Genomic DNA, 24,041 nt, shown 5'->3' with positions numbered 1-24,041 from the left:
AAATAAAAGAAAAAAAATAGGCAATATCAGCAGTGAAGTAGAAGGTCTAAAAACAAGATGAAATAAAATGAGAAAACAGAAGGATACAACAGCAGAACTCGGGGTGTGGTGGATGGTCTCTGTCTCCCTGAGTGGTCATGACAGAAGAGAATCTGTACCTGGAGAGAAAACTGCGGAATTCACTGAACTCTGAAACAGAAAATGAAAAGAGCTCCAGGGATCTGTGGAACAATAACAGAAATTCCAACATTTGCCACCAGTGGAGTCTCAAAGGAAGAGGAGAAAGAGAGGCAGGTGGAAGGAGTATTGAAACTAACCCTAAATTTAAACAGATCTAAGCCTTCAGTCCAAGAAAATAATATACCAAAGGGGCACGTTTGGGGTGGCAAATTCTGCTTCCTTTGAGTTGTTTTGAGACACCAGGCAGGTCTAGTGCATAACTGGGTTATTGCTTTGGGTACTAAAGGTAGGTACGTGTGGCACAATATTTGCACATAGGACATGATTAATAAATGCTCATTGCCGTCACCCACCCATTCTTTTTACTGGACAAGGGTTTTTGCCTGATGTCCTGCATTCCAAACACGGACACCACTTTTGTGGAAGAGAGAAAGTGTTTTATTACCGGATGCCAAACAAGGAGGTGAAAATTTCTCAAATCTGCCTCCCTGAAGGGTTGTTATGGGGTGTATTTAAGGTTAAGGGATTAAGATATCTCAGGGTACATAGGTTGGATGGAATAAGCTTGAATGGATCTAAGGAAAAGGAGAAGTGTCCTCCTTTCCAAGCATGTGCATTCAGGAATCCTGCCTTCTCATGGGACACGTGCTCATTAAATGTCAGCCTAAGAATGACGGGGGGGGGGGGTGGAGGTGGGGAGACCGCGGGGTGCATTATCACTTTTGACCTCTTCTGTGTCTTCTGTAAGAATTCTTCCCGAGGTGCTCTCATCTCAGCTGGTCTTACCAGTGGTTTGTCAGCTTCTGCATAACAGGCTCCTAAGGCAATCAGATTAACCACAGTTTCCTCACAGTAGTCACACATTTGTTAACTCAACATCGTGAGTTTCATTCTTAAATCTGTCGCAGCTCCTCTACGTTAACACACAGCAAAAGAAGAAGTGCTGTTAAAATCAAAACAACTTTGTGCTTTTTACTGATACTCCTTGTATAAGTGAGTCTGCAAATGCCTCTGAATTACCTATTGAAAGAGTATAATACTGGGTGCATGGGTGGCTCAGTGGGTTAAAGCCTCTGACTTCAGCTCAGGTCAAGATCCCAGTGGGATCGAGCCCAGCATCGGGCTCTCTGCTCAGCAGGGAGCCTGCTTCCTTCTGCCTCTCTGCATACTTGTGATCTCTGTCCATTAAATAAACAAGATCTTTTTTAAAAAGTGTAATGCTGTTTAATTCAAACTTTATTACTAATCACTTGCATGTAACCCTTCAGTGTCTTACTTGACATAGGCATTCCAGGGACAACTAGTAACAGAGTCTAGCCTGTGCTAGTTGATCCCATTTTCACAACAGGGCCCTCCAGGAGCACATTCATATGTCAGTGCCTGGTTCAAGATCAAGAGAAGTTCACGCTCCTTCCTGTCTGTTAATTCAGGTTTTGCAGCCATATGGACTCAGCTTTGAATCTTAGTGATTTCACTCATTAGCAAATTAGTTTAACTTTTTCGCCTCTTCATTTCCTCATATACAGAGTGGGGAAAAATAATACCTACTTCACTGTGCAGCTGAGAAGAGTAAATGAGATCCCGTGTATAAAATCCACCCAGGACCGTGCCACAGAATAAATGCTCAGGAACCAAGCAGAAGGATCATGGAGCGAGCATAAAATAAAAGATCTCCCTGGTGGCTGAGTACACTGTTTTGCTCAAGAGGGAACTCTTTCCTTCCTCGGCCCCTGGGAAACCTTGAAATCCAAGTCCCGCTCTGTGCTTGATCCTCTGCATTTTCTGGTCTCCCACCTTGACACCTTCCAATCCAGAGAGCAATTAACAATTGCTGTGTTCAGCTCATATTGTATTTCCTTTATGTAATTAATGCTTTTTTTCTCATTTTGTTTATGATTATCCTATATACCTCCTTTTCTGAACTTGAAGATCTCCCCACAGCCCCAGTTTTATTTCTTTAGATGAAGATCCATGAGGTAGTTGGTGAGAAAATAAAAGTGTTTAAATATTGCATACCATCTCAGTCCAGAAAGAATTTGAAGTGCTAACAGTGTGAATATGTATACTTAGGACATCATGACCAGAGATGAATGAAAGGCAGACTTTATTCTATACATACGTTAACATACATGGATCATTGGTGTATATATTATTTTTATTTTACAAAAGATAAATTTTAAAAATGTTTAAATGATCTGAAGTTGCATTTTTCAACAGATACTATCTTCGTTTACTGATAAAGAACTCTTGGCATATGCAAAAGCTGGAGCAGTAGCTGAAGAGGTCTTAGCAGCCATCAGAACTGTGATTGCTTTTGGAGGACAAAAGAAAGAACTTGAAAGGTTTGAGATTTTTATTTTAAGTTGCTAGTAATTTTAAATTGTTTCATTATATATGGCCTTCAAATTGACAGTATTAAGTATAAGGGGGTGTATGTGTGTGTATGTGTATTTTTAAGTAGCTTCCAGGATATTATACAGCATAGCCAATATTCTGGAAAAGTTGTAATTTTAGTTGTACTCTTCTTATATCTGCTAATTCAAAGAATTTTCTAGAATGTTCTAGATGGGTAGTGAAAATAAAATAGTTTCCTTTTTTAGTTATTTTTATTAACATATAATGTATTATTTGTCCTAGGGTACAGGTCTGTGAATCATCAGGCTTACACATTTCATAGTACTCATCATAGCACATACCCTCCCCAGTGTCCATAATCCAACCACCCTCTCCCCACCCCCCCCCCAACCCCCAGCAACCCTCAGTTTGTTTTTGAGATTAAGAGTTTCTTATGGTTGTCTCCCTCCTGATCCCATCTTGTTTTATTTTTTCCTTCCCTACCCCCACAACCTCCCACCCTGGCTCTCAAATTCCTCATATCAGGGAGATCATATGATAATTGTCTTTCTCTGATTGACTTTTTTTGCTTAGCACAATACCCTCTAGTTCCATCCATGTCATTGCAAATGGCAAGATTTCATTTCTTTTTATGGCTGCATAGTATTCCTGTGTGTGTGTGTGTGTATAACTTCTTCTTTACCCATTCATCTGTTGATGGACATCTAGGTTCTTTCCATAGTTTGGCTGTTGTGCACATTGCTGCTATAAACATTTGGGTGCATGTGCCCCTTCAGATCACTACATTTGTATCTTTAGGGAAAATACCCAGTAGTGCGAATGCTGGGTCATGGTGTGGCTCTATTTTCAACTTTTTGAGGAACCTCCATGTTGTTTTCCAGAGTGGCTGTACCAGCTTATTCCCACCAACAGTGTAGGAGGATTCCCCTTTCTCTGCATCCTCGCCAACATCTGTTATTTCCTGACTTGTTAATAAAATAGTTTCTTAAGGCTGAAACATATTTTATATCTGATGATAATTTTTCCCCATTAAGTCAATTCTTGGTTCTCTAATACTAAATAAACATTTTGTATAAGATCAAGGGTTACTTTTTTAAAAATTATTTTTTGTTACTTTTTAAAGAAATTAACATAAAATATATTACTTGTTTCAGGGGTACAGTCTGTGATTCCTTAGTCTTACACAATTCACAGCATTCACCATAGCACATACCCTCCACATGTCCATCACCCAACCACCCCATCCCTTCCACCCTCCTCTCCTCCAGCAACCTACAGTTTATTTCCTGAGATTAAGAGTCTCTTATGGCTTGTCTCCCTCTCTGGTTTTATCTTGTTTCATTCCCCCCCTTCCCCTATGATCCTCAAATTCCTCATATCAGTGAGATCATATGATAATCGTCTTTCTCTGACTTATGTCGCTTAGCGTGATAGCCTCTAGTTCCATCTACCTCATTGCAAAAGGCATGATTTCATTTCTTTTGATGGCTACATAGTATTCCATTGTATATCTATACCACATCTTTATCTATTCATCTGTTGATGGACATCGAGGCTTTTTCCATAGTTTAGCTGTTGTGGACATTGCTGCTATAAATGTGAGGGTGCACATGCCCCTTCGGATCACTACATTTGGGGATACAATTTTTTTAAAGATTTATTTATTTGAGAGAGAAAGAGCACACAGAAGTAGAATGGAAGAGAGAAGCAGACTCCCTGCTGAGTGGAGAGCTCGATGTGGGGCTTGATCCCAGAGCCCTGAGATCATGACCCGAGCCGAAGGCAGATGGTTAACCCACTGAGTCACCCAGGCGCCCCTCCAAGGATAAATTCTATTCTATGATTTTTTTCTCCTCTTGCTGGGGCTCCTCATCAGTAGGGTTGTGCTCCATGATTTAGAAGACAAAAAGAAAAATAACCAAGTATTTTGCAAATTTAATCAAGAATTTAAAAATGAATAAATAAGGACAAATTGCTACAGATTTTTAAAAAACTATTTTTAAGAAGTATGGGTTTATACCAATAAATTTTAAAACCCTAATGAAATAGACAATATCCTAGAAAAATACAGGCTTAAACTCTTCCTTTGGAGGAAGAAAACTTGAGTAGACCTACAATCACTAGAAGAATTGAATCCAAAGTTAAAAATCTCCATATTCTGCCGTTACATGCACAGCAAAACCCACAGAGTCCACATAATTTTACAGACAAGTTCTCCCAAAACTTCAAGAAAGAGATAAAGCTATGTTATAGAAATTGTTTCAGAGAACGGGAAAAATATATAGAGAGGGAAAGTTGAGAATTCAACTTTGAAGCCACAATCAGGCAGATATATGAGAAAGGAAAATTATTAAGCAGTTTTACCTAAAACATAGATGCAGAGGGTTTACATAAATTATTAGCTAAACAAATCCATGTGAAAATATCATAAGATTAAAAAAAGTCTTGAACTTATTAGCTTTCTCCCATGAGTGCAAAGATGGTTTAACATCAGGAAATCTATTAATATAATTAAGCACATTAAGAGATTGAAAGGAAGAAATGTTTTGTATTGATGGGTGGGGGAAAAGCATTAATTACATACAATTTATGACAAAAACTCAAAGTTAGGAGTAAGAATTTTCTTAATATAGAGTATAAATCAGAGATACATAAGGGAACATCATACTTTAGGTGCAACGTGCAAAGCATTCCTTAAGATAATGAATGAAATGGGTATATCTGCTAGCATTTTTTTTTTTCTATTTAGTGTTATCCAGTAGATAACACCCACTGGAACAAATAAGAGTAAGAGTAATAAAAATAAAAGCTAGAAGGGTTGGAAGAGACAGAAAGAAAAGACAGAAAGAAAGAGGGAACACAAGCAGGGGGAGAAGCAGGCTTCCCACTGAGGAGGGTGCCCCATGTGGGGCTTGATCCCAGGACTCTGGGATCAGGACCTGAGCCAAAGGCAGATGCTCAAGCCCCACATGGGGCACCCTCCTCAGTGGGAAGCCTGCTTCTCCCCCTGCTTGTGTTCCCTCTTTCTTTCTGTCTCTGTCAAATAAGTAATAAATAAAATCTTTTTAAAAAAATAAAAAAGAAAAGCTAGAAGGGTTGGAAAACAAGAAGGAAAATTGTCATTATTCACAGATGGTATGATTGTATGCACAGAAATTCCAGTAGATTCTGCAGCCTACAATGCTCAGTGAGATCTCTGGGCATCTAATCACAATTCAGAGAAAAATCCTGTGAAACCAGCAATGAATGATAAGATAATAAACAGAATTCCATTGATTCTAAGATGCATATTTTTCTCTCATAATGCTGAAATTAAGATAAATCCTACAATCAGTGCCATCTTAGAACTGCCATGGATCTGGATTGAAATCAATTCTTACAGGCAGGATTTGCATTTGCTTCTGCCATTCCCTGGGGATGGTATTGACCTGAGACCACCTGACATGAAATTCTTTATCTAGCAGTTTTTGAACCACACCAGGAGTGTGAATTTATAGTTCAGACCTGCGTGAGTATCATCTGTGGTTCAAATTCTCAGGGAGTTGTTTTCTGCTCCCTTTACTTGAAGCCAGGGTTGAGATGTACGAGTTCCCCTGCAGTCACTCTTCCTGGGGTATATGCATATTATACTGAGGCTATAGCCCTTTGGGTCCCAGCTGGAGATGGAGTATCCTACTAAATTCCTTAATGCTACATAATAGAATAACACTGACTCCTCCCAATTAATCATGTCCTAAATTTGATGAATATGATAATTTTAAAAGGAGATTGTTATTAGCAATAAAAACTATTATTATATAGGGGATATAATATTAGTAAGGAGGGAAAATACATCATGGAAGTTAAGTCCAGGCTTCAGAAATGACATAAATCTGATCATTTTAGTTCAGTAAAAGTTTAAATGAGTGAAGGGGTTTTTTTCCTAAAGAAGATGGGGATTAAATTTTTATTCTAAGAATAAGCAAATGAGGGGCACCTGGGTGGCTCAGTGGGTTAAAGCCTCTGCCTTCGGCTCAGGTCATGATCCCAGGGTCTTGGGATGGAGCATCAGGCTCTCTGCTCAGTGGGGAGTCTGATTCCTTTCTCTCTGACTGCCTCTCTGCCTACTTGTGATCTCTATCTGTCAAATCCGAAATAAATAAATCTTAAAAAGAAAAAAACATGTCTCAGAGATATAAAAAAAAAAGAAAAAGACTAAGCAAATGGGCACATCTTACTGTATTCAGAGATTGATTTCATTTGTGACATCATTTCTTCAGAAGATATTAGTTATTGGGTATGTCTTTGAAAGGATATTCTACCCTGGCAAATTGGAAATCAGTTTTGTCTTTAAATAAGAGTAGATTCAGGACTACGACATGCTGGCCTCATTTTCTTTCCAGTTGGCCATGTCTTGGAAGGTCATTCATTCAGCAGTGTACTACACTCTGGGTTTTCAATAGTTAATTGAAAATAGAAGAACTTTCCCCTTTAAGGATCCTTAGTCCAAAGAATAAGTTGGAGAAAAAATGAAGAGAGGAAGGTAGAAAGGAAGATAAAAAAGAAATCATTCAAGAAATTAATGAAATTATCAGCTTTTTAAAATGTGCAATGAAAGAATCAAGTAGTATGCTGATAAGGGTAAGGAGGGAAATTTTGCTTTGTTTTTTTGTTGTTGCTTAATTTTTTTTAAAGATTTTTATTTATTTATTTGACAGAAATCACATGTAGGCAGAGCAGCAGGCAAAGAGAGAGGAGGAAGCACGCTCCCTGCTGAGCAGAGAGCCCAATGTGGAATTTGATCTCAGGACCCTGAGATCATGACCTAAGCTGAAGGAAGAGGCTTAACCCACTGAGCCACCCAGGTGCCCCGGAAATTTTACTTTAATATGTCAGATGGGGAGGCCTCTCTGACAAGGTTTCATCTAGGCTGAGACTTGAAGGAAGAAGAAGAGTGTACCCTGGTGGGATTAGGGATAAAAGAGTCTTCCAAATTTCCAGAGATGGCAAACTTTGGTATGTTCTAGAAAATACCATAAGGCTTGTATGCCTGGAGCTAAGTTGAGTGAGGGGAGATGAGAAGAGAGGCTATTGAAGGAAGTGGGGGCCATGGAAGAGTTAGGATTTGACTCCAAGGGCACAGGGAAGTGATTGAGGGTTTTAAACAAAGGAATGATGTTTTAAGATCATTTCTGTCTGTGATTGGTTTGGTGAACAAAGTAGAGCAGTTAAAATATATCTATATATCTATATCTATATCTATGGATATTCTAAAATACCACACTACAAAAAAAAGATATTCTATATCTAAATATCTAGATATAAAGATATTCTATATCCAATATAGATATAGATATTTTAACTGTTGTACCTAATATATAGATATAGATATAGATTGGTAGCAGGGAGACTGATGGAAAGGCTGTTGTTGTAGCCTGGCTGAAAAGGCTTTTACGGTGGCCTGACATGGACTACAGGCAGGAGAGGGGGGACAGGTACCTAGATTTCAAATGTAATTTGGAAGCAGGATTGCTAAAATTATTGTTAGGCCAAATGCAAGCCTTCAGTTTTCTTTTTAGTTCTTTCCCTCCCTTTCTCTGCTTTTGCATGGACAAGTAATTAAGGTCTTAGTCTGACTTTCTCTTACGATTAACAGGTGTAGGAGGAAGCTGGCTCTCCTGGAATGGAAATCTAACCAGAATTTAAATGAGTTCAATTCCATAGTATAAGAATAGCTTTACTCTCCTTGATTTTAAAATGATATTTTTCTCCCTTGTGTGTATCTTACCTCTTTGTATTGATTTCTCTGCTTAGCTAAAATTGTTTTTTGCTCTTATGAATGGTTGTTTGTATCACTGATAAATATTTTTCAAAATATATAAGAAGAATTTTTTTCCCTAAATATTGGTGTTTTTGTTATGTATCTTTAATCCATTTTAGGAACTGTGACCTTAATTACCATTCTCATACTAACACTTTTAATGGGTAGGTGATTTTAATATCTGGTTTTGTACTGTGGTATTTTTATCAAAACATAAATCAAAAAGTCTGTATAAAAGTAGTACCATTGATGTCTCCTTCCTCCTTACCTTATTCCTTTTCTCATTTATCTTCTCTTGTATCTAAATTATTTTCTTCCTTGTTGCTTCTTCCTCTGAAACTGTTTCTTCTGGCTGCATGGTACAACAACATATCAGTGAAATGAGTTCTGCATTAGTCTCGGTAAGCAAGAACTAATAGAAAAGGTGTGAGTCATATGCATTAAAGTTTCTTATTTGTAATTACTTATTGTTGATGCCTCCTTATACTTTTTGCCTCAGGTCAACTCAAAAGGTGGGAAATAATCAACCATTGAAACACGTTAGTCAAAAATAATTTTTTTACACTAAGATTATAACTGGCAAGTTAGGAATACATGCTTTTACAGGGAGAAATTCTAATAATAGTGTGTTACTATTTTATCACTTTAAAGTTCTGTTTAAATTTGGTTAGTGGATATAGTAGTCATGTACATTTCATTTGGAAGGCTTTGAACTGGTAAAGTAACTAGCTAAAAAAAGTCACCAAGGCAAGAAAGAGTGCATGCCTTGACCTGAACAGAACTTGATCTCTGTTGTACATTCCAACTCAGGGAGTGAATCCTCCAACAAAAATAATATAATACAACACATTTGTATAGTCATGCTTTTATAGGTCAAAGACCTCAAAATACTAATTTTATATGGGAGTAAGTTCTTTCTACAGTTATGAACTTCTGCTTTCCACAAGGCAATGGTCTAAGTTCCCAGGGAGATGTGATTAAGAGGATAAAGACAGGTTTAAGACTCAGTTATACTCTGTCCCATTTCTCTAATAATTTTACCTTGATTATATATTTACAAAGATTCTTCTTAAGAGAAGAGACATGGAGATAAACTAATGGGGCTCACATTAAAAAAGGAAAAAGAAAAAAGAATCTTCCTTATGTTTCTTTAAGCATTCAGTGATTTATATATAGTCTTTGTGTTGAGCACTTTCTAGCCTTACATCTGCTTTTTATTCTTAAACTTAAAAGGTATGCAGATTTTTAAAAATATTTTATTTATTTATTTGACAGATAGAGATCACAAGTATGCAGACAGGCAGAGAGAGAAGGAGAAGCAGGCTCCCCGCTGAGTAGAGAGCCCGATGTTTGGCTCGATCCCAGAACCCTGAGATCATGACCTGAGCCTAAGGCAGAGGCTTAACCCACTGAGCCACCCAGGTGCCCCAGGCATGCAGATTTTAAAGAGAAAATACGTTTTTGTAGCTTTTCTTTTGTCTCACCTATGAAACAGTACAAGTTCTGGAAGTTTACTAAACATTATTTCGCGTTATTTCACTATTGCCGAGGCCAGGGAAGAAATTTTAGAATACTTTCCCCCAGATTTTTTTTTTAAATTTTTTTCTTTATTTATCTGACAGAGATCACAAGTAGGCAGAGAGGCAGGCAGAGAGAGAGGAGGAAGCAGGCTCCCTGCAGCGCAGAGAGCCCAATGTGGGGCTGGATCCCAGGACCCTGGGATCATGACCTGAGCCGAAGGCAGAGGCTTAACCCACTGAGCCACCCAGGTGCCCCTCCCCCAGATTATTTAATCTCTGTAGATAAGTTAACCTAAATTTACTCTTCTATAAGAAGGGAGTACGGTAGTGCTAACACCATAGGGTCAATGCATGAACAAAAGGAGAAAATACACCTCCCACAGGGTTGGGCACATTCTAAGTACTTAATAACCATCATGTTGTCTTGGCCCATTTCATATGATTTATGAGTAGATGTGATAGTTTTTGTTACTTCTCCCAGGTACAACAAAAACTTAGAAGAAGCTAAAAGAATTGGGATTAAGAAAGCTATCACGGCCAACATTTCTATTGGTGCTGCTTTCCTGTTGATCTATGCATCATATGCTCTGGCATTCTGGTATGGGACCTCCTTGGTCCTCTCGCATGAATATTCTATTGGACAAGTACTCACTGTAAGTGATGTTATTTTAAAAAATGACTCTCCTGTAAAAATTGCAATGAAGTTGAATGGCGTTGGCTTGAGTGATGTTAGAGAATAGGTATTGAAGAACTATTGAATAAGACAAAGAGCTATATACTACTAGGTTAAAAAGGGAAAGGAAATTACATGTATTGAGTGTCTTTTTGGCAGATCCCTTGCACAGTTTGTCTTGCAGCCTTAATAATGTTAACGTCACTAATCTCTGTAGCATTAACTCTCATTTGTTGAGATGATTTCTTTGTGGCAGGCTCAATGGTAAGCCTTTCATTTTTTATTTTTTGATCGACTATTCACAACGACAAATGGCAAAATACACCATTTGTCTGTTTTTCAAGTTCTTTTGAATGACAGCTGGTCCATCCTTGGAAAGTTAGGGAAATATTATTACTCTTCCTTGAAAGATATTCTATTTGGAGGTTCTCTGCCTTATAGAATTATATAGAAGCACAGAAAGCTTGTCTTTTGAGCTATACTCTTTTATTTAAAAATGATGAAAGAGTTAATAAACCAAGCTCAATCTGTATCATGATCTAAGAAAGTACATACTGTTAGAAGAGTCACTCAATTCCTTTGTCATAGGCTGAGCACAAGTATATTGTTGGTGACCATATTTTGTTGAGTCCCTTAAAACAGTTCCCTTTTTTAGGAACCAGGTTTGTAATGTGGCTATAATAAATGTGTTGTCCAAAATGTGCAAGGCTATTTACTTAAGAATGATGTTTACCAAAAGCCTTCATTAGGATAGTAATGCTATTGGTGAGCCTAGGTTGGAATAAGAAATGTGTTGTACTTCCTTGTGGTATAGATATGCAGTTTCAATTTTTGTTTTCACTGATCCCCAGAATGGCTTCACAAAATGGAAGCATGCAGAATATGAGTAAGGGCTTGGGATTTGAAATCAGGCTGACTTGGCTCACATTCCATCCACTTATTAACTGTATGACTTGGGGGTAGCCACGTAGACTTTTCAAGTTTCTGCTACTCTTTTGCCAAAAGGAAATGGCAGGAATACTTTGCCATAACTTTGAATGTAGTTGTAAGTTGTAACTGAGAAAATGAATGAAGAATCACTTAGCAAAATTTCTTCTGTATAAATAATGGGTAATTTTCCTGTGTGATTTAGAAAGAAATGAATAGTTATATTAGTTCTCTGTAACCCTGAAGAAAAACAACTTCATTTGGGCAAAATGAAAAAAAAAAAAAAAAACCATTTATCAGACCTCAGACCTCAGAGAGTACACAGTCTGGTAGAAGGAAAGAAGACAACCTGATCAAGATATAATGCCCTAGATGTGTGCTTTCTCATTTACGAAATATTTTCACATGTACCGTTTCACTCTAAGGTTTCCAGGTCAGGAAAACAGATGGAGTCCTGCCTAGTTTGGCAAATGAAGAAATCAAAGCCTGGCAACACTAGGCAAATTCCCTGAAGACATATAGCCAGTTAGGGCTTATCCAGAATTTGGACCTTGGTCTCCTGACACTCATTTTGATGTTTGTTTGTTTTAGGCCCTGCTGATGATCTAAACCCAAATAACTAGCCATTAAATAAATATATATTCTATTATATTCTCGTTCCATGGAACTTGTTCCATTGCTTCACTGAGCAAGTAAGACTAATCCTGTATTGTGAATCAAAAAGATTTAAACTTTTAAAAAGTTTTTAACACCCAGGACTCTCTAAGTCGGCTTGCCACTTTAAAAGTGAATTAGCAAATGATAATAATAATAATAATATAATTAACTATGCTAGAAGAAAGATGTATGCACAAAATTGTAATAAATGCTAAGTAACTTGATGATTTTCCTTCCCATCCCTCAGGTCTTCTTTTCTGTATTAATCGGGGCTTTTAGTATTGGACAGGCATCTCCAAGCATTGAAGCATTTGCAAACGCAAGAGGAGCCGCTTATGAAATCTTTAAGATAATTGATAATGTAAGTCTGGGCTAGACATTTATCCATGCCAAAGTTTCTCTAATTAAAAGTCAGTTTCTTTATTGCTTTATTCCACTCTTCACAAATGTCACTAAAGATAGGCGGTGTAACCTAGTCATCTTCTGAAACTGTGTTCTGTTTAGAAGCCAAGCATTGACAGCTATTCGAAGAATGGACATAAACCAGATAATATTAAGGGAAATTTGGAATTCAAAAATGTTCACTTCAGTTACCCATCTCGAAAGGAAGTTAAGGTATGGTGATACCTGATTGATCAGTGATTCAACCATGGATTGGAGGAAGGGTTTCTGATACTTTATATTAGTGATTTTTTTTTTAAATGTATACATGCCCCTAGTTTTGACTTGAACTGTCAGTTCACACGGGATCTGTGCATTGCCCTTATGTTTATTTCTCGTTTGTCCTGTTAGATCTTTTTTTTTTAATTTATTTTTATTATTATGTTTTTAAAGATTTTATTCATTTATTTGACAGACAGACATCACAAGTAGGCAGAGAGGCAGCCAGAGAGAGAGAGAGAGAGAGAGAGAGAGAGGAAGGGAAGCAGGCTCCCTGCTGAGCACAGAGCCCGAGGGCAGGGCTCATTCCCAGGACCCTGAGATCATGACCTGAGCCAAAGGCAGAGGCTTTAACCCACTGATCCACCCAGGCGCCCCTATTTTTATTATTTTTAAAGACCTCTCCTTTTTTATTTTATTTTATTTTATTTTTAATTTATTTTTCCTCACCATAGCACATACCCTCCCCAGTGTCCATCACCCGGCCAGGGCATCCCTCTCACACCACTCCCTTCCAGCAACCCTCAGTTTGTTCCTGGGATGAAGAGTCTATTATGGTCTGTCTTCCTCTCTGGTTTCATCTTGTTTCATTTTTCCCTCCCTTCCCCTATGATCCTCTGCCCTGTTAGATCTTGAAGGGCCTCAACCTGACGGTGGAGAGCGGGCAGACAGTGGCGCTGGTCGGGAACAGCGGCTGCGGGAAAAGCACAACGGTGCAGCTAATGCAAAGGCTCTACGACCCCACAGACGGCACGGTGAGGCGGCTCATGCCGAAAGCGATGGTTCAGCGACCAGCAGTTACCCCGGGCACATCTCATGTTTCAAATCGGCAATGCACAGAACTCACGCTTACTTTTTATTTCAGGTCTGTATTGATGGACAGGACATTAGGGCCATCAATGTAAGGTACCTTCGGGAAATTATTGGTGTGGTGAGTCAGGAACCTGTGCTGTTTGCCACCACGATAGCTGAAAACATTCGCTATGGCCGTGAGAATGTCACCATGGAAGAGATTGAGAAAGCTGTTAAGGAAGCCAACGCCTATGACTTTATCATGAAACTACCCAATGTAAGTCCTTCTTGATCTCTGCCGTGCTGGAGGTTCAAAGATTGGAATGCCAGCCTAATGCAGAAGAAGTTAGGAATCCACTATGCATTAAAGGAAACTTCTAAGAAGAGAAATCACGATGACTTCAGATTTTAAAGCTTGATCTAGCACCATCAATTCCTAGTAGGCATATTGATAAAAATTGGGGTTGGTAATTGCTGAGTTTTAAGGAACTGGATCATATTGCCTATGGGTTGTTTATGGGATTACTTCCCATCTTAAAATGTAGCTGACATAGCTTGTTGTTTTGCTAACTTCCCTCCCACCCCACTTTATTTTCTGTGTTGTAGAAATTTGACACCCTGGTTGGAGAGAGAGGGGCCCAGCTGAGTGGTGGACAGAAGCAGAGGATCGCCATCGCTCGGGCCCTGGTTCGAAACCCCAAGATCCTCCTGCTGGACGAGGCCACATCAGCCCTGGACACTGAAAGCGAAGCAGTGGTTCAGGTGGCCCTGGATAAGGTCTGTGAGCCTCAATTCAAACCAACCTAATTTGTAAGCATAGGGACATCCCTCTGTTAATTCTTCTTGAATATTATTTTTTTAAAGATGTTATTTATTGATTTGACAGAGAGAGAGATCACAAGTAGGCAGAGAAACAGGCAGAGAGAGAGGAGGAAGCAGGCTCCCCACTGAGCAGAGAGCCCATTGCGGGGCTCTATCTCAGGACCCTGAGATCATGACCTGAACCAAAGGCAGAGGCTTAACCCACTGAGCCATCCAGGCGCCCCTTGAAAATTATTTTTTTTAAAAAGGACATTTCTGATGGCTCCTAACATGATCCTGTCAAGTTTCAAAATCACATCTCCAGTCCTCTTTGGATCTGTTCATTTCATTTCTATTTATTTCTCTATTTTTTTAAAGTAGAAATGAATAAACTTTCACTGAGAGAAACTTGCAAAATTTTAAAATTAAACAACGAGGTAGAGAGATTCAAATGAAAATTGGTCTTCGTTGTGATCTTGAAAACTTGGCTGTGGAGATAACCTCATTATTTAGGTTTTCTATTTTTGCTGTTGTCAATAAGAGGAAAATATAATGAAGGTTTACGTTTAATTTTCAAGATGTCAAATACCCATTGAAGATCCCATGGGAAATGACCAAAATCTCTTGTCCTTGGGAAAGGGGAAGAGAATTGATGTTGGAAACTTACGTGGGCCATGAAATGTCCTTGTCTGTCAACAGAGTCTGACCTTCCTACAGTCCTTGATTTTACATGTCTCATTCCCCACATCAGATTTGAGAGCTTACACTGTGCTGGGCACTGTTTGCTTGGTCTCTGACATGTATTGGTAATAATTAGCCTAGCTCTGAGAGGACAAGGAATATGAAAATCTCTAAAGTTTTTATTTAAATTCCAGTATGTTATCATACAGTATAATATTAATGTCAGGTGTACAATATAGTGGTTGAACACTTTTTTTGAGTATTGAGTTTTGTAAGTTCTTAATATATTTTGGACACTAACTCTTTAACAGGTACGTCGTTTGCAAATATCTTCTCTCATTCAGTAGGTTGCCTTTTAGTTTTGTTGATTATTTCCTTCACTGTACAAAAGTTTTTATTTTGATGAAGTCCCAATAGTTTATTTTTGCTTTTGTTTCCCTTGCCTGAGGAGAAATACCTATAAAGAAATTGCTACAGCTGATGTTAGAGGTTTACTACCTGTGTTTTCCTCTAGGATTTTTTATGGTTTCAGGTCTCACATTTAGGTCTTTAATCCATTTTGAATTTATTTTTGTGTATGCTGCAAGAAAGTGGTCAAGTTTGATTCTTTTGCAAGTTGCTATCCAGTTTTCCCAACACCATTTATTGGAGACTTTTTCCCAGGGGGTGTTTTTTTCTGCTTTACCAAGACCAGCTGACCATATAGTTGTGGGTTTCTTTAGTTCTTTCTTTCCTTCTTTTTCTTTTTTTTTTTCAGCTAATGCCTTTTTAATCGTTGCATTATTTAACTGCCTTTAAATAGGTTGTGTTTTTTTTTAATAGACATATAATGTATTATTTGCTTCAGGGGTACAGGTCTGTGAATTTTATTTCTTTTTGTTATCTGATTGCTGAGGCTAGGACTTCCAGTAAGTACGATCTTGAACAACAGTAGTGAGAGTGGACATCCCTGTTGTGTTCCTGACCTTAGAGGAAAAGCTCTGTTTTTCCCCATTGAGGATGATATTAACTGTGGGTCTTTCACAGATGGCCTTTGTGATGTTGAGGTATGTTCCCTCTAAACCTACTTTGTTCAGGGTTTTTATCATCAATGAATGTTGTCCTTTGCCTGAAGCTTTTTTCTGTGTCTATTGAAATGAAATGAAATGGTTCTTATCTTTTCTTTTGTTAATGTGGTGTATCATGTTGATTGATTTGAGAATATTGAGCAACACTTGCAACCCAGGAATAAATCTCCAGTAATTTTGGTGAATGACTTTTTTAATATATTGCTGGATTTTGTTTGCTAGTATTTTATTGTGAAATTTTGCGTCTCTGCTCATCATATTGGTCTGTAGTTCTCTTTTTTAGTGGAGTTTCTATCTGGTTCCAGTATCAGGTTAATGCTGGCCTCATAGAATGACTTTAGAAGTTTTCCCTCCTTTTCTATTTTTTGGAATAGTTTGAGAAGAATTGGTATTAATTCCTTTTTAAATGTTTGGTATAAGTTCCTCTGAAGCCATCTGGCCCTAGATTTTGTTTTTTGAGGTGTTTCAATTACTGATTTTATTTCTTTGCTGTTATGGGTCTGTTCAAGTTTTCAACTTCTTCTTTCAGTTTTGGTAGCTTTTATGTTTCTAGGAATTTATCCATTTCTTCCAAGTTGTCCAGTTTACTGAATGGTAGCCTTGCTGGATAGGGTATTTTTGGTTGCAGATTTTTCCTATCCAGAACCTAGAATATTATAATACCACTCCCTTCTGGCTTGCCAAGTTTTTGTTAAGAGAGCTCCAGCTAATTTTATGGATTTTCCTTTGTAAGTTAAGGATTTCTTTTTTCTTGCCACCTTTAAGATTTTTTTAAATCACTATATTTCACAATATGTCTTTGCGTTGACCTGCTTTTGTTGATTTTGATGGGAGTTCTCTGTTCCTTCTGGATCTGGACATTTGTCTCATTCCCAGATTAGGGAAACTTTCTGCTATGGTTTCTTGAAATAAGTTTTCTGCCCCCTTTTCTCTCTCTCCTTCTTCTAGGACTCCTGTAATATGAATGTTATTATGATTGATGGAGTCACCGAGTTCCCTCAGTCTATTCTCATGTTCTGTAATTTTTCTTTCTCTCTTTTGTTCAGCTCCATTATTTTCCATTATTTTGTCTTTTAGGTCACTAATTCGTTCTTCTGCTTCTCCCAGTCTGCTGTTCATTGCATCATACCTGTTTCCAAACTCATTTATTGCATTCTTCATCTCTAATTCTTTTTTAACTCTCTTATCTCTTTGGTAAGGGTCTCCCTGATGTCTTCTATTCTTTTCCCAAGCCCAGTGAATATCCTTATGATTATTGCTTTAAATTATCCATCAGAAATGTTACTTATCTCTGTTCTGTTTAGTTCTCAGGCCATGGCTTTGACTTGTTCTCTCATTTCAGATAAATTCCTCCATCTTGACATTTTGTCTAAGTCTCTGCCTTCTTTTATGTTGCCTGCTTCCAGAAGATAATGGCTTTATGAAGAAGAGGTCATGTAGTATCCAGGGCCTGGTGCTTCAGGGAGTGTCAATGATGTGTACTATGTGCACTCCGCTGTTGTGTTTTGGTTGCTCTGTCCTTAAAGTCAGTCATTTGCAGAGGCTCTCCTTGCCTGCTCTAGGTAGTGTTTGGTCCCTGGCCTGAATGTGGTGAGTTTTAGCTAGCGTGCTCTTGTCTGCTAGTGAAATGAGACCTGACACCAACTCTACAAGAACTGAGGCCTGGTAGAACTCACTGGTCAGGAGATAGGGAGTGGGCAGGGTTTTGTGCTGGTCTTCTAGAAGAGGGACTTACCTTGCTCCCTCTGATGCCAGTGTGACTTACAAGGCAGTCCCTCCAGAGCACAATAGGGCGGGGCCTGGTTTAAGCAAATTAGACAGCCATTGTCTGAGCTGAGCTGCTTTCCTCAGGTGACTGGTGCTGTGTTTATGCTGAGGGGTGGGGGAAGGGAAATGGTGCCAGTCAGCTCCTTTGTTCCCAAAGACACGTCTCCTCAAACAGTGCCTCTCAGGGATATGCTTTGCAAAGAGTGAATAATATCCCCCAGTGTACCACACCCATTTTTTAGGTCACGGTTTCCATGCTATCCACTCCCAGGTTATTTGTCTGCCTTCTTTCCAGGACCAGCGTGGTGCCCCCCAAGCTTTATCCCAGCCAACCTACTGACCTTTAAAACTCTAGGCTTTAAACCCTGATGGTTGCAAGAACTCACAAAATCCAGCCCATCTTGCTTCCCAAGCCAGTGGCTTTGGGGAAATATTCTGCATATGAGTTCCCTGTGTTCTTCTCTCTCTGTCTTTCTCCCTCTCTCACACATGCCCTTCTCCACCACCACTGCAGCACTGTTTCTCCTTAAACCACATCTCCTAACTTCCGGTCTTCTTAGTGAGGCCTCCTCTTTCTCCTTAGTTGTAGAGTTTGTTCTTTCAGTCTTCAGGTGGATTTCTCAGGTATCTAGGATGATATGATAGTTACCTAGTTGTGTTTGTGGGAGGAGATGGACCTAGGGTCCTCCTACTTTACCATCTTCCTCTCCAGAATATGAAGACCTTTTAACCCAGAAGTGCCATGAGTAGAAGTGTCACAGTAGAATTCAAAGATGAACTCATATTTGTTCCAGCTTTCCCCTTCCCTAATAACAAAATGACACTGGATATTCCTTTAAATATCCTGCCAATGTGTTTAATAGATTGTTGAGGAAGGGAAAAGCAAGTTACTAAAAACTGAGTGAACCAAAATAGAGGCAGATGGGATTGTGGCTGTGATTTCTCCCTTCACTTTGCTTATCTGTAACTTGACCTCTGTGTTTCCTTATTACTCTACAGTGGAAACATGTATTAAATTATGAAAATGATTTTAAAGGTTGTTCTAAAGATACTTCTTTAGGAGCACCTGGGTGGTTCAGTTGGTTGAGCATCTGACTCTTGATTTCAGCTCAGGTCATAATCCCAGGGTCCTGGGACCGAGCCCTGCATCGGGCTCTCTGCTCAGCAGGGAGCTTGCTTCCCTTCCTCTCTCTCTCTGCCTGTCTCTCTGCCTACTTGTGATCTCTCTCCATCAAATAAATAAATAAAATCTTTAAAAAAAACAAAACAAAACTCAAGATTCCCTCTCTCTCCCTCTACCCTCCCCACCCACCCCAAAATACATTAACTCTTAAAAAATAGTTTTCCTTTAGAATATAAATTTTGGGGGGAGAATTCCAAATGCCCCCCTTTTTTAAAAAACAAAGAATTGATTCATTATCTTCTCTAACTTCTAGTTGCTACCACCTAATGTTTCTACATGTATTGTTTTCTTCTTGTCAGAGTTTGCCACTTCTCTTCTTTATATTGATCCTAATAACCTCGTATTGTTAGTTTGAGGATATTATTGCTAGTTCCTGCAGAGAGATACAAAGTCAAAAAGTCAAAGCCTTGAGGAAAGTTACAGAGGTGAAAGAAATCTCAGAATGTTCTGTTTCCATATTAAACCCTTTGACCTCTTCCATATTAAACAAAAATGATACCAAGCACTTAAAAACATTTGCATAGCTCTTCAGTTTTCCCATAATGCATCTACCTAGGAATAAGTAACATTACAGTAACTAATATTGTATACATATCACAATGCTTTGTGTACGTTATTTGGTCATCACAACTACTTGAAGAAATCAGTATTAATATTATCTCCATTTTATATGAGCCTCACACAGGTTAAAAGATTTGAATAAAATTGTGGAATTCATAAATGGCAGAGCTAAGATTAGAGAGGTCAGATCAGTTTGGCACTGAAGACTGGACTTTGCTGCCTCACACTGATTGTCCATCTTAATCATCCAGAGGTTCTGTGAAATAGGGCACCAGGAGTCCCCAGACTGATGGTGTCTAGTGTGTACCCAGACCACACACTGGCTTGGGTCTGCTCTGATTGGCCAGTGCCTGGATTATAGCTTTTTAAATTTTGTATAAGCCCCTGATTATTATTATAAACTCAGGCTGATAGAGGTTGAGTAAAATTCTTAGAAATTTATCTAGTATTAATATGTGATTATCACATTTATGCTCATTTATTACAATGTTATTAAATATTATATTAATAATTATTAATTAATATAATTATATAACTATACAATTATAATAATCATATAATATATGGTTGTAATATTAATAATATTAATATCATTTAATATTATTAAAATTATATTATAATTTTATTATAATAAAACATCATTTTAAACCATGATATGTTGACTAAACATTTACTGAAGCCAGAGATGACCTTATATAGCTTAGACGGTTTTACAATATCCAAGGCATTGGCATTCAGTAAATATAAATTGAATGAATTTTTGTCTGTAATTGTCCATGTATTCAAAAACCCAATTTCTCTCTCTTTAGGCCAGAAAAGGCCGGACCACCATTGTGATAGCTCATCGTTTGTCTACAGTTCGTAATGCTGATGTCATCGCTGGCTTTGATGATGGAGTCATTGTGGAGAAAGGAAATCATGATGAACTCATGAAAGAGAAAGGCATTTACTTCAAACTCGTCACAATGCAGGTATATAGTCCAAGTCTAGAGTTTTCCTGAAATATCTCAAGTACAAACTGATTTGTTGTGTGTAGTACTATAAATAAATGTTACTTTACTTGATTATCTTGATAGGTGAGAAAAATACTTAGGGAATTCAGACCAGATTTTTCTTCCTATTGAAAGGGAGGGGAAATAAAGAAGGATAATTGGAGAAAATTAAAAGTTTAAAAAGGTTTAAAGGTCATCTACTGTAGTAGCCACTGGCCTCATGTGGCTATTGAATACTTCAGTGACAATTATTCTGAATTGAAGTGTTTTAAATAGAAAATGCATCCCAGATTTTAAAGATATGGTACAAAAGAGGAATGCAAAATATCTCAGTAAGTTTTTACAATGATTACATGTTGAAATGCTAATATCTTGGATACAGTAGGTTAAATAAAATGCAGAGTAAAAATGGATTTTTCTCTCACATTTTTTAATGTGGCTACTGAGAAAATTTTAAATGATAAATGTGGGTCACAGAATGGCAGGCGCCATATTTCCTTTGATAGCGCTGGCCCAAAGCAAATATTACTGAGCCCCAAAACACCCAGAAAAAGGAGATGACAAGATACTATACAAGGAGGAGATGTCATGTTCTTTCAGCATATTCAGTGGCAATTCCCATTCAGCGGGTTTAATTTTCAAATGTACCACCCATTTACATACAACCCCATGCCCCCAGCAGCAGTTTAACTTTGTCCTTTCCTACAATGATGGTAATTACCACTTTCCTTGATAGCTGATCTTTGGCAAGTAATTTTTATTTGTTTTTTGAGCCTAACCTTTTTGTGCTTATTTCTTATTTATTTTAGACAAGAGGAAATGAAATTGAATTAGAAAATGCCATTAGTGAATCCAAAAGTGAAATTGATGCCTTGGAAATGCCTCCAAAAGACTCAGGATCCAGTTTAATAAGGAGAAGATCAACTCTCAAGAGTATACATGCCCCACAAGGCCAGGACAGAAAGCTTGGGACAGAAGAGGACTTGGTACGGAGAGGATGTAGAGTTAGTTATGTCTTCAGTCCTCCCTCTGGGCTAGCACTGGGGTGGCAGGAGTGGGAATAAAAAAGAGTTCTCCAGAATCCTCCTGTCCTATTCCCAAAATGTTCCACAAACCAAAATCTTTAACATTTTAGACTTCAGGTTATAATTCATGAATGAAAATTTATAAGACAAGAATTTTAGAATTAGAACTTATAATGTGAAGATTTTTTTAAAAAGATTTTATTTATTTACTTGACAGACAGCGATCACAAGGAGGCAGAGAGGCAGGCAGAGAAAGAGAGGAGGAAGCAGGCTCCCTGTCAAGCTGAGAGCCTGATGCGAGGCTCGATCCCAGGACCCTGGGATCATGACCTGAGCCAAAGGCAGAGGCTTTAACCTACTGAGCTACCCAGGCACCCAAGATTTTTTTTTTTTAAGATTTATTTATTTCTTAATGCTGGCACTCATGCACGGGGAAGGGGTGGGCCAGAGGGAGGAAGATTGAGGGAGATGGAGAAGCAGACTCCCTGCTGAGTGCAGAGCTGGACACAGGACTTGATCTCAAGACCCTGAGATCATGACCTGAGTCCAAATCAAGAGTTGGATGCTTAACCAACTGAGCCATTCAGGGGCCTCTGTGATACAAAGAGATTCTAATGGGTCTTCAAATGTGGACACTTCTCTTCTTTTACCTGTACTTGTAAATAATCCAGATATCAGGTCAGTATTAAATGTTCGTGGAAATATCATTTATTTCTTAAACTATAAAAGAGCAATATAATAGAATCTGTCAGTACTTTTTAAAAAATTAAATAATGATCAACTCATAAACAGGAATAAGATACCTTCCTTTAAAAATTTTAGTACAGGGGCACATGGGTGACTCAGTTGGTTAAGCATCAGCTGGCATCAAGCCCAGCATCTAGCTTTCTGCTCAGCAAGGCAGTCTGCTTCACGCTCTCCCTCTCCCCCTGCCCATTTTTTCTCTCTCAATCACTCTCTCTCTCAAATAAATAAAATCTTTTTAAAATTGTTTGGTACCTATGGAAGGACTGTCTCATTAAACTGATAAAAAGTATCAATTCTTTTTATAACTAGCTTGTTGTATTATTTTGCTTTCCAGAATGAAAATGTACCTCCAGTTTCCTTCTGGAGGATTCTGAAGCTGAATATAACTGAATGGCCTTATTTTGTGGTTGGTATATTTTGTGCTGTCATAAATGGAGGCCTGCAACCAGCCTTTTCAGTAATATTTTCAAGGATTATAGGGGTAAGTGTTTATGTTCATTTTCTGGGTTTATGTGTGAGTCCTGAGTAAAGAATGAGCTGTTTCTATTTGTAGCTGCATGCATAAGCCACAAAAAGTACTGTACCTTCTTATGAAACTTAGCAACTTGAGGATGTAAGTCTGATTTGGGATAGGAAGGCTAATTTTTCAAGCCTGCCTTTGTCCCTGCAGTTAGTTGCTCTCTTAGGGCCCAGGTTCCTGAAGTAGTCTGTGATATGAACCTGACCTGAGTGTCTCACCTGCCGTCCATGGGCTCTGAGTAAACGTCATGAAAAGTCCTCTCCCTGGTGCACAGAGAGAGTTCAAGGTGTGTTTGTCAGACTGACTGGAGACAGAGCTGTGGTATGACATACGCACTCGTCAGGGCGTGAGCAGGCCTGGCACGCTGCCTCTGGAAGACGTCCATCCCACTTGTTCAGATGAAAACAAAAAGGAATGGATTCCGAAATATGGATGTATGTTGGTTGTATCTGCTTTTAATGATGACGTTTTTTAACAATAAAGCCACTGCCGAGGCAGGAATGCTCTCTGTTTTGTGGTAGATGTTCAGAGAGCAAGCTGAGGATACCCTTGCCATAATGGCTAAAAACGTTACAGAGAAGGGAGTTGCTCCCTGCATGAAAGAGGCCAAACACAAACTTCTGATGTACCAAAAAATCCACAAATGTGCCCGTCTCCCTGTGCTTGGCTAACTGACTTCTCTTTGGTATTCGTATGTTCCATGTAGTCATTCAAGAAATATTTTTGCAGTGACGGCTCTGTGCCACATACTGTTCCAGGTGTTAAAAAAAAAAAAAATGCCAAGAGGGAGATAAAGTGTTTGATAGCATGGAGCATATGTTCTAGGACAGGGGTTAGTAGACTTTTTCTATAAAGGGTAAGGGAGTAAACAATTTAGATTTTGGGCACCATATGGTCTCCATTGCAAATATTTAGCTCTACTGTTGGAGTGTAGAAGCACCCATAGTGCAGAAACAAATGAATATGATACTATTCCATGGAAGCTTTACAGAAACATTTGGCCGGTGGTCCCCAGGGAACTGATTCCTGGTCTAGCATTTGTGGTATAGGCAGGGAGATAGATCGTGGCATCATCAGGAAAAAAAAAATGGAAGTGGACTCATTAGGAATGGGTTTGGCTGTGTGTAACAAAA

General features: G+C 38.5%; 1 protein-coding gene across 1 annotated transcript in view; it reads left to right on the top strand.

Annotated features, from left to right (window-relative positions):
- Positions 1-24,041, top strand: part of ABCB1 (ATP binding cassette subfamily B member 1) — a 105,506-nt gene that overhangs the window by 41,696 nt on the left and 39,769 nt on the right. The window contains exons 8-17 of the mRNA XM_045089761.1: positions 2,398-2,522; positions 10,337-10,508; positions 12,360-12,473; positions 12,617-12,727; positions 13,402-13,527; positions 13,638-13,841; positions 14,171-14,341; positions 20,434-20,595; positions 21,426-21,602; positions 22,723-22,869. Coding sequence (XP_044945696.1) covers positions 2,398-2,522; positions 10,337-10,508; positions 12,360-12,473; positions 12,617-12,727; positions 13,402-13,527; positions 13,638-13,841; positions 14,171-14,341; positions 20,434-20,595; positions 21,426-21,602; positions 22,723-22,869 — 1,509 coding nt within the window. The remainder of the gene's footprint in view (positions 1-2,397; positions 2,523-10,336; positions 10,509-12,359; positions 12,474-12,616; positions 12,728-13,401; positions 13,528-13,637; positions 13,842-14,170; positions 14,342-20,433; positions 20,596-21,425; positions 21,603-22,722; positions 22,870-24,041) is intronic.

Source organism: Mustela putorius, unplaced genomic scaffold (genome assembly GCF_011764305.1).
Source record: "Mustela putorius furo isolate JIRA1106 unplaced genomic scaffold, ASM1176430v1.1 tig00003845_pilon_pilon_pilon, whole genome shotgun sequence".
NCBI lineage: Eukaryota > Metazoa > Chordata > Mammalia > Carnivora > Mustelidae > Mustela > Mustela putorius.
Note: the sequence above shows the minus strand (reverse complement) of the source record. Positions and strands in the feature narration are given on the sequence as shown.